This window comes from Lutra lutra, chromosome 3 (assembly GCF_902655055.1).
Source record: "Lutra lutra chromosome 3, mLutLut1.2, whole genome shotgun sequence".
Classification (NCBI taxonomy): Eukaryota; Metazoa; Chordata; class Mammalia; order Carnivora; family Mustelidae; genus Lutra; species Lutra lutra.
Window position 1 is genome coordinate 26624118 of NC_062280.1, and position 17212 is coordinate 26641329.

The window sequence follows — 17212 nt, forward strand, 5'->3', positions numbered from 1 at the left end:
CCAAAACTCACATGTTGAAGTCCTAATCTCTCATACCTCAGAACGTGACCGTATTTAAAGATAGAAACTTTAAAGAGATCACTGAGGTTCAATGAGGTCATCAATCCAACGTGACGGGGCCTCCTTATAAGAAGAGGAGATTGGGATGCAGAGACGGAGGGAAGACCAGGTGAAGACAAAAACGGAAGACCACCATCTACAAGCCAAGGCGAGGCCTCAGAATGAAATCAGCCCTGCTGGCACCTTGACCTCACAGCTTCCAGAACCGTGAAAAAGTACATCTCTGCTGCTTCACCCACCGAGTGTATGGTGACTGTGAGGGCAGCTCTGGCAAACTGACACACAGAGGACACTGGAGAACCACTGGCAAGGTTCCCAGCAGGGGCTCTGGCGTCACAGCGCGCCCATGTGGCTGCAGTCAGGATGAGTTGAAATACTACCCCGCAGGTTGACGGAGAATAGGAAGCGCTCCGTGAACTTCAGCTACAATTATTGTTGTTAAAAAATATACATACCTTTGGGTGCCTGAGTGGTTCAGTGGGTTAAGCATCTGCCTTCGGCTCAGGTCATGATCTCAGGTCCAGGGATCTAGTCTGGCATCAGGCTCCCTCCTCAGCGGGGAAGTCAGCTCCTCCCTCTTCCCTTGATCCTTTCTCCTGCTCATGTGCACTCGCTGTCTCCATCTCTCTCTGTGTCAAATAAATAAATAAAATCATACACACACACACACACACACACACACACACACACACACGGGGCACCTAGGTGGCTCAGTTGGTTAAGCATCTGCCTTCAGCTCAGGTCATGATCCCGGGGTCCTGGGATGGAGTCCCATGTCAGGCTCCCTGCTCAGCGGGCATTAGCTTCTCCCTCTCCCTCTGCTGCTCCCCCTGCTGGTGTTCTTTTGCTCGCTCACGCTCTCTCTCTCTCTCTCTCCTTCTCGAAAATAAATAAATAAATAAAATCTTTAAAAATAAATAAAAATAAATACACATGTATTTTTTAAATACATAATTTAATCAGATTCTACTCCATCCCCTTACACAGCCAACTGTGACCACCTAAAATTATTCAATTTAACAAATACTCATTGAATGTCTACCTTATAAGCCGGGCACTGTGCTAAACTTCTTGCGGAATACAAAGATGAAAAATAAGCAGCACTCGTCCCCAGAACATTACTCAGAGCACATCTACCCACAGCAAAAATTGCAGAATTATGACGTTGAAATCCTCTCTATTCCCCTGTGACCCAAGTTGCTCAAACTTTTGATTCCTCACATTTTTCATGTAGAACTATCGTAACCAGACTCTCCGAGCTAACTGTACTTTTCCCACAATGTTCCCATTCTAACCTTATTCCTCTAACTCTACTGTGACACACTGTTTAGACACCCAGGCTCAATCCTCACCTCTTCAGGGACAAAACTGTTTCGCTCCTCCAGAAGACCCTCCCCTATAATCCCAACTGCTCTACAGCCTGCCAAGTCTCCCCAGTATAGCCAACTAAAATTAAACATCAGCCTGCATCCATTAGTTATACCACACTTGCTCCTAATGTGATTAAACTCTACTCAACAAACACGTATTAAGAACTCGCTACATGTAAGGTGACATGAAGATACAAAACAGGAGAAGCCATTCATCCTAACTGCTATATTGGAGAATACATGAGCACCGTCCTTCACTGTGAAAGGCCCCCAAAAGTTTGCTCAACTTTAAGCCCAGATCCCACCAATCTGAGTGTTCATAAATAACCAAATTCATCACAGTGGGTTTTTAGTTTTCCATCCAATTATATTACTTTTTTCTCCATTACACTCACAAAGATATAGAAACAGGCCAGAATCCCGCAACTTTTCCTTGCAAGGTGTACCCAGGCGGAAAGTACCAAGTAAACCTCCCCATGAAGATTTCGCGTCTCCCCTCCTCTAGTGCTCCATGCTGCCACCTGGTGCCTATCCCTTGTAAGGGACTGGTAATATCTTGGGAGATGGACTAAGGATCTGAAATGGGTTCCAAAGCTTGCTTTCTCTACACCACCTAATCAGACTTAGATCTTAAAGGACCATCTCAATATTCAAATGCGAGGCTTCAACAGTCTCTAACCAAACTCTAAATCTGCTAGGGCACTGCTGAACGGGCCAGGGGTCATATGTCCCCTTTTCTTATCAGCATGTGCCACACATGATTCATTTTTTTGGTTGTTTGTTTCATTCGATCGGATTATTGTTACTCGATTTATTAGATTGATTTACTATCTTATATAGAGGAAGTAATTTAAATAAGTGACTGAAACTGAAGCGGTTTTGTTTTTCAATTTTATTATTTATTTTGCTTTTTATCTACTTGGAATAAAAAGTACTTCCAAATCTATCGTGGAAACAACTTGACATAAATCAAAGGGTGGGAGAAAAATTCCCCAGAAAAAGAACAGTCCTTGGTGAAATGTGTTGATGGGCCACTTTCACTGTGTAAAATTCCCTCCGATGAATGGCCTAGAACTATGTTGTTCTGCATACAAATGGGGGGAAAGCAGGAGTTGGTGTGGGGACCAAGGACTGGAGAGAAACCAGAAGGAAGATGAAGCAGGAAGGAGGGAGGAAAGTACCAGAAGAGCACCTGTCCTGAGCTGTGTGTGAAAGAAGGTGGCAGTGAATCTTTCCAGGATAGGACAGCACCGCAGGCCAGGACTCAGACGAGGAAAGAGTGAGACCCTTAAACCAGTGGATGCTTAATTTCTACCTGACCAAAGCTGAGATCCCTTTGAATGTGTTACGAGTGCCCTTTTCAAAGGCTTTGTGAAGTTGGCCAGCTTAGGTCTGTAAGCTCCACTCCCCCTCCCCTTGCTGAGCCCCACAAGGGTCTTTTCTCTATTAGCTCTGTCTGGGCTGTTCTCAGTACAGAGAGGTCTTTGTCACTCAGGTAGGGATTTGACACGGAACCACCTTCCTTATCCCTCACGTCTTCCCTATGTGCCCCATAAGAAGGCGAGGTCTCCTGTTTTTTGTCCACAGGCACAGAATTCTGTTCACCAGGGGAGGCAATCCCATCCATATTAAATTTATTAAAAATAAAAGCTACAGGGGGGTGAACTCCAAAACATTATGGTAAGTGAAAAACACCCGGACAGGAAAGGTCACATACTGTATAATTCATTTACGTGACATATCCAAAATAGGTCAATCCAAAAAGACAGCTCATCTGGGTGCCAGGGCTGGGAGGAGAGGAAATGGGGGGCAACCCATTGTTGGATATGGAGCTTCCTTTTGGGAATGTTTTTGAACTGGAGAGAGGTGGTGGATGCACAACACTGGGAATGTACTCAATGCCACTGAATTATCTAAAAACTGTTCATCTTATGGTATGCCAAATTTGCCTGAATTTTTAAAAATGGGTTAGGGGCTCCTGGGTGGCTCAGTGGGTTAAAGCTTCAACTTTAAAGCCTTTAAAGCCTTCAGCTCAGGTCATGATCCCAGGGTCCTGGGATGGAGCCCCGGAGCCCCGAGTAGGGCTCTCTGCTCAGCAAGGAGCCTGCTTCCTCCTCTCTCTCTGCCTGCCTCTCTGCCTACTTGTGATCTGTCTTAAATAAATAAATAAATCTTAAAAAAAAAAAAAAAAAAAAAACGGATTAAAAAGACCTCTTCCCTGGATGCAGTCCATTATGTTAAAACGAACCCTCTATTGTAGAAACCTTCACTTTTAAGTACCTGGATGTTATTAAAGTATTGTTACTCTGGGGCACGTAGGGGGCTCAGTGGTTAGGTGGCTGCCTTCGGCTCAAGTCATGATCCCACAGTCCTGGGATCAAGGCCTCCATCGGGCTCCCTGCTTGGTGGAAACCCTGCTTCTCCCTCTGCACCTCCCCCAGCTTGTGTGCCCTCTCTCTTTGTGTCTCTGTCAAATAAATAAATAAAATCGTTTTTTAAAAAATTGTTACTCCGGGGTGCCTCGGTGGCTTTGTCGGTTAAATGTCTGACTCTTGCTTTCAGCTCAGGTCATGATCTCAGGGTCCACACTGCAGAGTCTGCTTAGGATTCTCTTGTTCCATCTCCCTTTGCCCCTTCCCCCCTTAAAAAATATATATAGTTATTCTGTCCTCAGGTTAGCTTCATATTATATTAGGTGAGTCAGGTAAAACTATTTGTTTTTAAAATTAATCTTCCTATTCAAGTCGTAGACACTGAATGGGAACAAAATTATATATAATTACACATAACAATAAGCAACTCCTTTAAACATGGGAGATAATTTCTTTTCTTTTCTTTTTTTTTAACAATAAGGTACCTCAACTTCTTTTTTTTTTTTTAAGAATTGTTTTTAAGGTTTTATTTATTCATTTAACAGAGAGGGAGAGTACAAGCAGGGAGAGCAGCAGGCAGAGTGGGAGGGAGAAGCAGGCTCTCTGCTGAGTCAGGAGCCAGATGTGGGACTCGATTCCAGGACCCTGGGATCACGACCTGAGCCGAAAGCAGCTGCTTAACAAACTGAGCCACCCAGGCATCCCGGGAGATAATTTCTACGTGTAGGAATATTTTCCTTCAAAAGGTGTTCGGAGCACTGTGATCCACACGCCACTAAAAGTTTCCTGAAACAGGGACGCCTGGCGGGCTCAATCAGTGGAGCAGGTAACTCTTGATCTCCGGGTTCTGAGTTCGAGTCCCACCTTGGGTGTAGAGACTAGTTAGAAATGAAATCTTAAAAATAAATAAATAAAATAAATAATTTTTTATATATTTTATATTTTTAAAAATGATTTTATATAATGATATAAATATATAATTTTTGTATATTTTATATATTTTATAAATATATTTTATATATTTTATAAATAAAATAAATAATTTAAATAAATAAATAAATAAATAAAATAAAAACTTGATGAAAGTCATTCCTCTCTTCTTGGTAAAACATGAAGAAGGATCTGAATATTTTCCTTTAATGTGTTTGGTATTGGGTGACAGAAAGCATAACAGAGTGAATATATTTGTTTGAAGCGAACATGTAGGTGAATTAAACTATACTGAAACAAATAACATCCCTTCATCCCCACCAACATCCCACCACTATGACCCAACATCATCTGGAAGTCCAAAAGAAATATAACTTTGTGGTAAAGAGAATAACCCAAAAGCCATGAAACAGTGAAGATACCGGAACCTTCAAAGAAGGAAAGGAAAAAGAGTTTAAAATACGCTAATAGCAAAACTCCCTGTTTTAGACAACTGAGAGCCGAATCTCTACTCCTCCCCCACCCTCGCTGATAAAAGAACCACTTCTAAATGCCATTGTTTTTCTAAGCATTCCAAATTTTAGAATTTTGTATAAAATGCTTTCTAAATTTCAACCACATCTAAGACTTACTATATAATGAAATACAAAATTTTAACGTTTACCTTAATTTTCAAGAGTGCAATTTGTTTCTTTTTTCCTCTCCAGTTCAGTTACTTTGGACTGAAAATTTTTAAGGCATGGCATTTTGAGGCATGGCATTTTGAATTCCATACCAGAATCTGGATTTCTGCACCAGACCCAAAGAGCCAAGCTTCATGTAAATAGGACATACAACGGTGCTTTGGAAGGAAATAAGCTATTTGAAGTGTGTCCTGTTCGTAAAACAGAGATCTGTTTTAAATAAACTGACTCCCCCAAAAAACCCTAGAAGACTGAAAATATATACCAATCAACAGAAGATTCTCCACTTGATCTTTCCAGGCAGTATTTAATGGATAACATCTGGCATTCATTGTGTATTAATTTAATTCTATTTTATCTTGATATACTCTGGATATTTTCTCAATTGTACCTGGATTTGGAAATCCAAATTTGTATAACGTCAATGTAACGCACATCTGAACTTATCCTCAATTATTTTGGAAACTGGCATTCTACCTTACGGTAGAATTAATTAACTAATTTAGGATCATAAATAAATGATATAAATAAATAAGCACCTTACACCTTGAATAGTTACATTGGCAAACTTGATATGATGTAGATTTTTGCCACAGAAAGAAAGAAGCTATAAGTAGGGATCAATCGATCTATCTATGAGAGGGAGAAAGAGACAAGCGTTTCTGAGGATTTTCCCCACAGAAATATAAAACTAAGTGTAGACCACTCAATAGATACAATGCTGGGATCAGAGCATTTACAAATAGCAATTCCAATAAAAATACTAGCACACTCAAAGGGACACGTTATCTTCTTCATAAATCATGTATTAAAATAATAGGGGACACCTGGGTGGCTCAGTGGGTTAAGCATCTGCCTTCAGCTCAGGTCACAATCTCAGGGTCCTGGGATGGAGCCCTGTATCGGGCTCTCTGCTCAGCAGAGAGGGTGCTTCTCTCTCTCTCTCTCCATCTCTCTGCCTGCCTCTCTGCCTACTGGTGATCTATCAAATAAATATTATAAAATCTTTTAAAAAATAAAATAAAATAATAGAATGAAGGTAGCTTCATGGTGATTTAAGAAGGATTGGGCTGCTGAGTTAGGCCAACAAAGGCAAATGATTTAGAATAGGCAGAAAGTGTAATAAACACTTCCTACCTCCTGGAGGCTGGCATTTGGGTTTGCATGTCTAAAGATTCAAACGTGGGGCTCCTACATGGTTCAATCCATTAAGCTTCTGTCTTCAGCTCAGGTCATGATCCCAGGGTCCTGGGATGGAGCCCTGGTCAGGCTCACTGCTCAGTGGGCAGCCTGTTTCTCCCTCTCCCTCTGCCTGCCACTCCTGCTTGTGCTCTGTCAAATAAATAAATAAATAAATAAATAAATAAATAAATAAATAAAATCTTTAAAAATAATAAAATAAATAAATAAAAATAAAAACTCAATCTTATTATTCCTCTCTCCAGAGTTCTCAGAACTCAGGGATACTGGTTCACGCTCATAAACCCACCAGGAATTAAAGTATGTGGTCTAGGCTTACACAAAACTCTCACAGTGGCTCGACATTCTGATGGGCCAGAGCAGCCCATTATTTCCACTTAGGCAAAACTGCACAGAAAATCAGATTTTTTTAGATTCCTTTTTGGACGTGGACTTGGAGGGAAGGGAGTTGCTTTAACGAGTTCAGTTCTGAATGTCTGATGCACCCTTTTCCAAAACAGGTATGTACACACTGAGCCAAGCAAATGTTTGTAGCCTGTGGGGAGGGTGTGTGTCTTATGACCAGGTCCTACACTGGATAATGGATCACTCTCCCACTTTGGAGGGCTGCATGTTTTCTGCTCACATCTGTATTTTAAATCAAATTAAAATGAATTATTGCTGTGAAATGACAGGAAATTTTGGAATTTACTCTAAGATACTTAGAAATCAAGTAGGGGAGATAAACAAGTTTGGAAAAACGTACATCATTACTAAATCTGGGTGATGGGTATTATGATACTCTTCTCTTTAGTGTATGTTTGAATGGTTCCATTAACAAAATGTTTATATTATCTCTTGATGTCTTGGTGAGAGTCTGTCTCTCTCAGGATATCACATTGGTCACTGGCTCTACAGTTAGACTCTTTCAACTCAAATCCCACTTCTGCATTCAGTAGGTGAGATCTGGAACAAGGCACTGGGTCTGTTTGTGCCAGTTTCCCCAACTGTAAATGCTGCTAGTGATGAAACCTACCGCATGTGGTTTTTGTAAGGGTAAGATGACATCATGCACGGAAAGTGTTTGGCAGTATCTGGCATGTCGTAATCACTCAATAAATGATAGTTATCATTACCTACGACGTATTGGTTCTATAGATCTGTGGGCAATATGTTTCTGCTCTCCAATTTGAACTCCCAAGCCAAACACAAAGCCCATTTCTATACACACATGCTTTGCTTGCTCAACAAATATTCTCTTCTGTATCTTACTGAAATCCTCTCCATTTTATTCCTCCAAGTAAAATAGTAAGAACTAATGAGAATCCAATGAAGGCATCCATCCTCCCCAATTCCACAATCTCCATCCCAACAATACAGAAGAGAAGGGTTGCTCCTCCCTCCCCACCACAGTCAATCCCACCAACCCCCAATCCAGACTCAATGCCTCACTTGGAAATCTTCCCATGGGGAAGAAATAGACTAGTCCTCTGTTTTCAGCTCCTCTGAAAACAAGAACCTAAAGAAATGTAACAAAATCAGCTTTGGTACATACAGCCTTTACTTCAGAGGCTAACATTAAAGGATAAGAAATTCTGACAATTACTCTGAATCACCTAATCACCTATAGAAATGACCTTATTTTTTTTTTTTAAGAAATCTTTACTACCTAAGGTTATGGCAATTATTAGTATCTGAAAAAAGGTAATTCTGTTGAGTTATACTTAAAACTACAAATTCTAACTAAATTTGTGACTCAGTCTATACAGATGAAAACAAGCTTAATGGTCCAAATAGTCAAGAAAACCAAGGAATATTGGTTTTGCTTTGGCTATTTGAGTTTTTCCAAATTTACCAATTGGATATAATTTCCCCATTCAAGTGTATGAATTCAAGTATATCAATGTCACTGGAATAACTGGATCATTGTCCCTTTCCCGCAACACTACATCTTTATCCAACTGGCTTGTGCTGGGTCTGACTAACTGGTAATGCTAACCAACCAGGATGGGAGGCTGGTCAGAATTTCGTGTTATGCCCAGTGCCTGCAGGACAGAATTCAGGTTAAGAGACAATAATTTTGTACCACCAGTGCTCACTTCGGCAGCACATATACTAAAATTGGAACGATACAGAGAAGATTAGCATGGCCCCTGCGCAAGGATGACACGCAAATTTTGTACCACCAAATACATATTCTCCTCTTAACCTGGTCTTTTTCTCCCTCTGCCACACCCGTGTACCCCCAAGAACCATTGGATGTAACTGCAAACTCTCTCCTGTTTCTCCCAAGTAACCTTTCTTTATGACCAACTAATTCTTCCCCATGTTACCCATTATCCAAGTAATGAATGAGACCATTTTTATTTTGCAATTTTTTTTTATTTGAAGAATTTCCAAACTTACCCAAAGGTAGAGAAAAGAATAGAATTAACCAACATATAATGTATCTGTCACTGGCCTAAACAATTACTATCATGCTTCCAATCTCGTTTCACTTCCTCCCATCCCCTACCCCACTTTTCTTTAAACTGGAGTATTTATTTATTTAATTTATTTTTTTAAAAGATTTTATTTATTTATTTGACAGAGAGAAATCACAAGTAGGCAGAGAGGCAGGCAGAGAGAGAGGAGGAAGCAGGTTCCCTGCTGAGCGGAAAGCCCGATGTGGGGCTTGAACCCAGGACCTGGGATCATGACCTGAGCGGAAGGCAGCGGCTTAACCCACTGAGCCACCCAGGCGCCCCTAAACTGGAGTATTTAAAACCAAATCCCAAATACCAATTCTTTCCTAATAGGGAAGGACATTAAAAAAAAAAAAAAAAAAAGTAACTGCCCTGCTATTATCACATCGAATGGCAAGTATCTCTTGCATAACATCTGCTAATACCCAGTCCATATTCAAACCTCGCAATCGTCTCAAAGCCGTGACAAGAGTCAGTGGTAGAAGCTGGGATTGGAAACCAGGCAGTGGGACTCCAGCAGAGTCTAAGAGCCCTAACTCATGGAAGGAGAGAGCCCACGGAGCGCTCTGTAGGAACCGGCAGGAAAGGGCAAAATAAACGGGGAGAGAGGATGTAAGGGTGCCTGTGAGCAGACAGGCTGTTCTTAACGTCAGCAAAGTGGCGTCAATCAGGAGAGAACGGACAAGCTCCAGAAGACCAAGTTTGGAGGCTGCAGAGGGAAAAGAGGGATGGGGGGCTCGCTCAATGAGAGGAGTAAGGACACCCCCCGCGATGCAGCCCTGATGCGGACAGCGTTAGGACTTGCGGGTCCACAGGATCTCACTCCCACCGCGGCAGAGGGCAGACGTGCCTCCTGCTCCATGCCCCAGCTGAGAACACTGGGCGGTGGCGCGGCTGGGGGCAGAGCAGACACTAACCGACAGGGGGCGCTGGTTACCAAACAAATCAGGCATTGCCTGCAGGATTCCAAACATCCCTTTGGATAAGCGGAGATTTAAATATTCCTTGGGATAACTGTCATGAAACAAGGGCTAGATGATCACCAGCTTTTACTCTAATACACCTTTCTGGAATATGGTTTCAAATCTTCCTGCCAGTTGATCAAATTTCAACACTTCAGGGAAGTGGATGTGATTTGAAGTTTGGTTCAATAGCAAACGGCCAAGGAAGAATTCTTGGAGGTTTTAGGTCCAAAAAAGGTGATTTTATTATAGTAGGGGGACAGACCCCATAGGCAGATGAGCTGCACCTGAGTATGGGGGTGACTGACTATATATTTTAAGTTTGTGGAGGGAGGGGAGGTAGAGATAACATAGGTTTCCAAGGAATTTCTGTATGTGCAAAGCAGGGTCTTACAGGACCGTGAAGATCTAGCTAACGTCAAGACAACGTTGCTTCTAGTCTTTAACGAATATCCCTAGACTGCAGGCTCTAAGTTTCATTTAAACAACATCTTTCTTGCCTTTGTCCTCCTCATCAAAATGAAACCTTGTAAAGGAGGAGTGCAGAAGAAATACTAGGAGAAATTAGAGCTCAAGTGGAAACTTTGCAGCCGAGTCTTGGCTTCCCAAGAAGGCCTTGTCCGGAGAGGCTCATGTTCCACAATTAACCACAAGATGACACTTTTTTGAGCCAAGCCTTGGGGTAGTGTTGAAAATAAAAGGGGCTGATGGTCACGGGATATAGGCATGTGGCAGCTTCAAAAATGCTCCCCTTAGGCCTTGGGGAACAGTTAATTGGCATCTCGGCCCTAGTAGATTAGTAGCTGCTCTTTATATCTGCTTTTCCCATACTGGTTCTTTTAGTAAGCCCTTTGCCCAATGTGAGGCTCGAACCCACCACTCTGAGATCAAGAGTTTCGTGCTCTATGAACTGAGCCAGCCAGGTGCCCCTATTCCATTATTCCTTACAGTTCTCCTTACTTCCTATTAGCCAGTCTCTCATCGCTCCCATGCCCTGTGGTAGCTCATAGTGCGAGATACTGAATCCAGGTAAGAGTTTACCATTCCTGCTTGCAGGGACTCAGACACCAGTCTCCTGGGGCTTATACAAAGACTGATCCACAGGCACGGAATCCCACACAACAGCATCCAATCAGGTGACCCACTTCCCAGGAAAATGTGTGAGACTGGGTCCCTGACCTTGAAACCATCAGTTGTTGCACACACGGTGCTTCTAGAAGGAGCCAGCTCCACAGAGGACTAGAACCACCAATGCGCAGCCAAAGTGCCAGCAACCTTTTGAAAGGTTGGAGTACCATCTGTCAGGATGCCTTTCCCCTAAGGCTTTCGGAACATTTCTGGGAACCAGTGAGTGGAAGAGGGAGTGGTCCTACTTACCAACACTTCCAAAGCTCCACCGTGGGACCTGGTGCTTCCCATCCATTTCTGAATCTTGCAGCATTGGAAGTCCTGGTTCCAAAGGAAGCAATTCTTGCCAAGGGTCCCAGGAGTGTCCCATTGAACTATAACTATGGCCGAGTTCAGGGACCGTTGGCCTGCCTGTGTGCAAGCACGAGCTGATGAAAAAAGGAGTGTCCCTGGCCAGCGGGAGGAGCAGAGCTACTCCTAGACATGAGGACAAGAGTGACCGTGTGGAACCCAGGTCATCTACCAAGTGTCTCCTGGTACCCCCAGGCCCCACCGTGCTGTGAATGTGCGCATGCAGCAAACCTTCCCTTTGCCTCCTGCTCACTCCTGTCTTTGTCCCTCTTTCACGGGTGTCACACTTGGCTCCACGGTCTGAAGGTCGTTGCTGTCTTCCAGGGATCCCTGCCTCTGCAGGCATATGCCCCACGTCTCACGCACATCTCATTTTGTCTTGACACGTGCTTCCCAGAGGACCTGAACTAACATAAGCCATGAACGAAAGGACCAGCATGTGGGTGGGGGAGAATGTCCACTCTTTTAATGCGATTAACAGAGCTGTTTTTTCCTCTCGATGTCTTTTTCTTCCTGGTATATATGCCTTTAGCACCACGATCTTACCTTTTATGGCACTTAGAGCACTTAGGGAGGCTAAATTTGTATGTGGCTTGATTAATGTTTCTCTCTCTCTTACTCTTGTAAGCTCTGTTGGGGGGCAAGGTCAAGTGGTTTTTTTGTTGTTGTTTTGTTTTGTATTGTTTTGAGAATTGCACACCCAATTTTTTTTAAAGATTTTATTTATTTATTTGACAGATAGAGATCACAAGTAGGCAGAGCGGCAGGCAGATAGAGAGAGGGCAGAAACAGGCTCCCTGCTGAGCAGAGAGCTCGGTGTGGGGCTCGATCCCAGGACCCTGAGATCATGACTGGAGCCAAAGGCAGCGTTTTAACCCACTGAACCACCCAAGTGCCCCTGTACACCCAATTCTTAACATGACGCTGAGCACACAGGGGCTTAAAATTATTGAATGATTAAACTTATTCAGGGATATTCAGTCTATAGCAAAATTTACTAAGTGTAGTAGCAAGAGAACATTATTGAGAGGACACGATCATGAAATGTACAGGAGTCCTGGGGAGTAGACTTATGATTCTAGAACATAGATAATGGTCAGCTGTCCAATCATTAAGCTAACAAGATCTAATGAGGAGTGGTGGCTACGCCTCATGCTATGTGGGGTGGCCTCCATGCCTTCAGTAGAAATAAACACGCAACAGCATCATGGAGATTTGTGCGGTTGTTTTCGGTCATTGGCATGAGGGAATTTGAAAAGCAAGCCCTCCCTGCCTCTTTATCTTCCACACCACCTATGTTAGGGTTAACCTGTGGCTTGAATGCTTAGCAACTACATTATTATCGTGTCCAGCAGGCCATTTTCAAGTGTTTTCTAGAAGGAAAAGATTTCTGATCATTCCCTGTGAATAGCACGGACACAAAATGCACAGTTGTGTGTGTCCTCTCAGGGGCGACTATGCACTTGGGCTCACCCAAGAGTGAGCATCTCTTTCATGCTGCCCCCCAGGCATGTAGTTAGCCTCACCCTGGTCCCGGCCCCATGTGGGAGCCTCATAAAATGGCAGATTTATGGGTCCCTTCTCGGAGCATGGAACATTACATACAGCTGTCGCCAACTTAACGATGGTTTCACGTGATTTTTCAACTTCACTGTGGTGTGAAAGCGAAAAGACTTTGGGCAAAAACTGCAGACCATTCTGCACCCATACCACCGTTCTGGTTTTCACTTTCAGCACAGTATTCACTAAATTACATGAGATATTCAACACTTCAGTGTAACGTAGGCTTTGTGTGAGATGATCTTGACCAACTGTTGGCTAACGTAAGTGTTCTGGGCTTATGTTACTTACGTTTAAGGGAAACGAGGCTAAATGATTGATTTTCAATAAGCTGGGTGTATTAAATGCATTTTTGGCTTAATGATATTATCAACTAACAATGGGGTTATCAGGACATGACCCCTTTTTAAGCCAAGGAAGATCTGTACTTTGCACTGAGAATAAAGAAAATATCTACTTGACTTCAAAGAGGGAATAAGTCAATTAAAAGATGTTTAATTAATACAAAAAATGGATGTACATAATTAATAAAAGGCATTTCAAAAGTTAGGATCATTGCCCAAAAAAGTCAAGTGAAGGTAGAATACTGAACCCTAATTTGCATAACATTTCATTTAAAAATTTGCTTTGCATACAAAAAGAGAAACATGAAGAAAAGGGAATACTTTAGATTGGAAATCAAGACACAAATCAAATACTTCCAAGAAATGCTGCACATGACTTTACTTCTCTTCTTTTTTTTTTTTAAGATTTTATTTATTTATTTGACAGACAGAGATCACAAGTAGGCAGAGAGGCAGGCAGAGAGAGAGAGGAGGAAGCAGGCTCCCCGCTGAGCAGAGAGCCCGATGTGGGGCTCGATCCCAGGACCCTGGGATCATGATCTGAGCCGAAGGCAGAGGCTTTAACCCACTGAACCACCCAGGTGCCCCCTTTACTTCTCTTCTGAATCAAGAGGCTTTATGCAAATCTAACTTCATGAATCATCAATAATTATCATAAAGCTTTATGGCTCCAAAAGCATGATACCCACCATGAGACATGAATCACTGTATATCTCTGGTTTTAAGAATCATCCAGAGGCCGGAATTTGGGTTTACTACCCACCTTTACAAACAAATATTAAAACCTTTTTGGGAGATCATGATACCTCTATTATTAATTTGAAATGATTTCATTTTTCAATTAGCTTGCTCAGAAATGAAAGGCATAATCATAAAGTATGTCAAGCCCCATTCCTAAAAAAGAAATCTTTAATCACAGGCTAAACAGTGTTGTCTGGGGCTTAAATGTGCATTATTTCAGGAACAGTTTTTGCATAGGCATGACTGATAACATTAAAAGGCAGAAAGTGATAGTTCCCTTCATATTATCAGATCCTGGAAAGTATGAAAGTGCATTCTTGAGATATTAAGGCATCTGGAGACAAAAGACACGTGTAGTTTCCTTAGCTTAGAGCTTGCTTTTACTCTTGAAATCCTCCTTCATCTGTTTGACGACAGAAAGGTCCCCTGCTCCGTCAGGCCAGTTGTCGTGATCTGGTGAGTAAGCGGAAAAGCTCACGTCAAGCGTAAATCCATTAACCTCCTTCATCATCTTAGTTTCCAGCAGACTCCCTTCTTATTTTCCCTGGTTCACCCCTTTTCTTTTCTCGGCAAGAAAAAAGAAATCATTAGGACAACTGGCAAAGGTCTTGAGAAAATCCTGGTTTTGAATCCCAGCCCTGCCAAGTACTAGCATTTCCAAATTTGGAGAGGTTCCTCCTCCTGAGCCTGTTTTCCTGGGGCAGGGTGGGGTGGGGCTGCTAACAACATCTGCTCTTCTAAAGTTGTGAAAATTAAATGTGACGGCCTATGCAGAGTGCTCGGCGTACCGCAGCCGTCCCTCACATACTATTTCCTTAGGAACCAGGATGACTTTAAAGCCATGTACTTACTTTGCACCGGGCACACACAGCTGCCTGTCCAGCATCCAGTCCCTCATCCTCTCTTTCCAAGAGCCTCCACCTGCACTGGGGAAATCCATGAGTTTCTGGGGAAGTGGCCCCACTTTGATCTCCAACTGAGCTAAGTTATGCCTCTGGCTACTGGTTGGGGAGGGCTACACACATCAGCTGGTCCAAAACAGAGTAGGTCTCAGAATTCTGCTAGAAATGCTATAAAACGTCATTCCCTTCCCTTCTCTCTGTCCAGGAGGCTGGGGAAAAAAGAAGCATGGGGATTTTGGAGGACAGGCAGCCGTTCTGCAACCAGGAGAGTCCGTCTTAAGAGAAAGCCAACACCACAGAAGCAAAAACAGAGGGAAAAGAAAAAAAAAACATTGCCCCCGATGAGCTCAATGAGCGGATAATTTAAGTCTAGCAGACCGTTCAGTTACGGGCCAACAAATGCCTTTCCTGCTCAGGCCAGTATGAGTTGCAGCTAAAAACATCCTATCTGACACAAGGCTTTAAATGTGCATTATCTAATTTAACGCTTCCAACTGTTTACCCAATGAATGCTGTAAGTGACCCCGCTTTGCAGAAAGAAAAATGGAAGCCTACAGAAATTAATTCTCCCAAGATCACACAGCTACTGTGTGATCTTCTACTCCAGGACTTGTCACTCCTGGGCTGGTGATCTTCAAGAAAACACAGGACGGAAAGGCTCAGTATTCCCACTCATGGTGGGGTGGGGGCAGAAGTATATTCTTTTTTTTTTTTTTTTAAGATTTTGTTTATTTGTCAGAAAGAGAGGGAACACAAGCGGGAGAGCATCAAGCAGATCAGGCAGAGGGAGAAGCAGACTCCCCACTGTGCAGGGAGCCCGATGTGAGACTCCATCCCAGGACCCTGGGATCATGACTTGAGCTGAAGGCAGCTGCTTAACCGACCGAGCCCCCCAGGCATCCCTGGGTGGTGGAGGGAGTATATTCTTGAAAAACTGCTGTAACTGATTTCACCCAAAACTTTTTAAAATCTCTACACTAATAAATACAGTGTTTGGGGCGCTGGGGTGGCTCAGTCGGGTGAGCGTCCGACTCGATTTTGGCTCAGGTCATGATCTCAGGGTCCTGAGATGGAGCCCAGCGTTGGGCTCAGCAGGGAGTCTGCCTGGAGATTCTCCCTCTCCCTTCCCCCTGCTCACACTCTTTAGTATAAATAAATAAAATCTTAAAAAACAAAACAAAGGGGTGCCTGGGTCGCTCAGTGGGTTAAAGCCTCTGCTTTCAGCTCAGGTCATGATCTCAGTGTCCTGGGATCGAGTCCCACATCGGGCTCTCTGCTCAGCAGGGAGCCTGCTTCCTCCTCTCTGCCTGCCTCTCTGCCTACTTATAATCTCTGTCTGTCAAATAAATAAATAAATATTTAAAACAAAACAAAACAGCATAGGAATTAATAAGGAAAATCTTTCACTGGTGGCCCAGAGAAGCCGCTATCTGGAGTTCCTTTCCCTTTTCTGAATGAGAATCGACAAATGCCCTCAGCGCCGCTGGGGAGGGAAGTGGCCACTTTACTCTCTGAAAATGGTATCGTACAGCACGAAGGCGTTTCTGTCTTTCTAACCAGGCACCTTAAAATCATCGTATCTGGGGCACCTGGGTGGCTCAGCGGGTTAAAGCCTCTGCCTTCGACTCGGGTCATGATCCCAGAGTCCTGGGATCAAGCCCCGCATCGGGCTCTCTGCTCAGTGGGGAGCCTGCTTCTCTCTCTCTCTCTCTCTCTCTCTGCCTGCCTCTCTGCCTACTTGTGAGCTCTGTCAAATAAATAAATGAAATTTAAAAAAAAAAACAAAAACCATGATAGCTTCTGCACATCACCACATTGATGTTACTAGTAAATACTAGTAAATCTAGAAATCTAGACAGGAGGGGGAAATAATAATATTGAAGTCCCATACTTATCATTTATTAAGGCAAAGAAGGTCTGAAGCCTGGAGTAGACTGTTAGTACACAAAAGAGTAGGGTGAACTTCGGTCCCTGATATGAAACTGAAATGCACATGTAGGAGTCTAGAGTGGCCCAGTCAGTTAAGTGTTCAACCCCTGGTTTCAGCTCAGGTCTGATCTCAGGGTCGTGTGATGGAGCCCTGCTTTGGACTCCATGCTCAGCAAAGACTTTGCTTGAGATTCTCTCTCCTTGTCCTTCTGCCTGCCCCTTCTCCCGTGTTCTCT

The 17212-nt window shown here is 43.1% G+C and overlaps 1 protein-coding gene and 1 non-coding gene across 4 annotated transcripts in view; one reads left to right on the forward strand and one right to left on the reverse strand.

The window, feature by feature from the left end:
- The first annotated feature begins 8685 nt into the window (after window positions 1-8685).
- LOC125096560 (U6 spliceosomal RNA) lies at window positions 8686-8793 on the forward strand. Its single transcript, XR_007126243.1, has one exon. It is a non-coding gene; the product is annotated as a U6 spliceosomal RNA (small nuclear RNA).
- A 4733-nt stretch (window positions 8794-13526) lies between these two features.
- The window catches only part of PECR (peroxisomal trans-2-enoyl-CoA reductase), a 44894-nt gene continuing 41208 nt past the window's right edge, over window positions 13527-17212 (reverse strand). For 2 of the 3 annotated variants that reach the window (XM_047720998.1, XM_047720996.1), the window contains 2 exons: window positions 13999-14598; window positions 13527-13788 (listed from right to left, as the gene is read on the reverse strand). In XM_047720998.1, the coding sequence (XP_047576954.1) occupies window positions 14545-14598 (54 nt within the window). In that variant the 3' untranslated portion in view covers window positions 13527-13788; window positions 13999-14544. The remainder of the gene's footprint in view (window positions 13789-13998; window positions 14599-17212) is intronic. The other variant, XM_047720997.1, reaches the window with a different exon arrangement.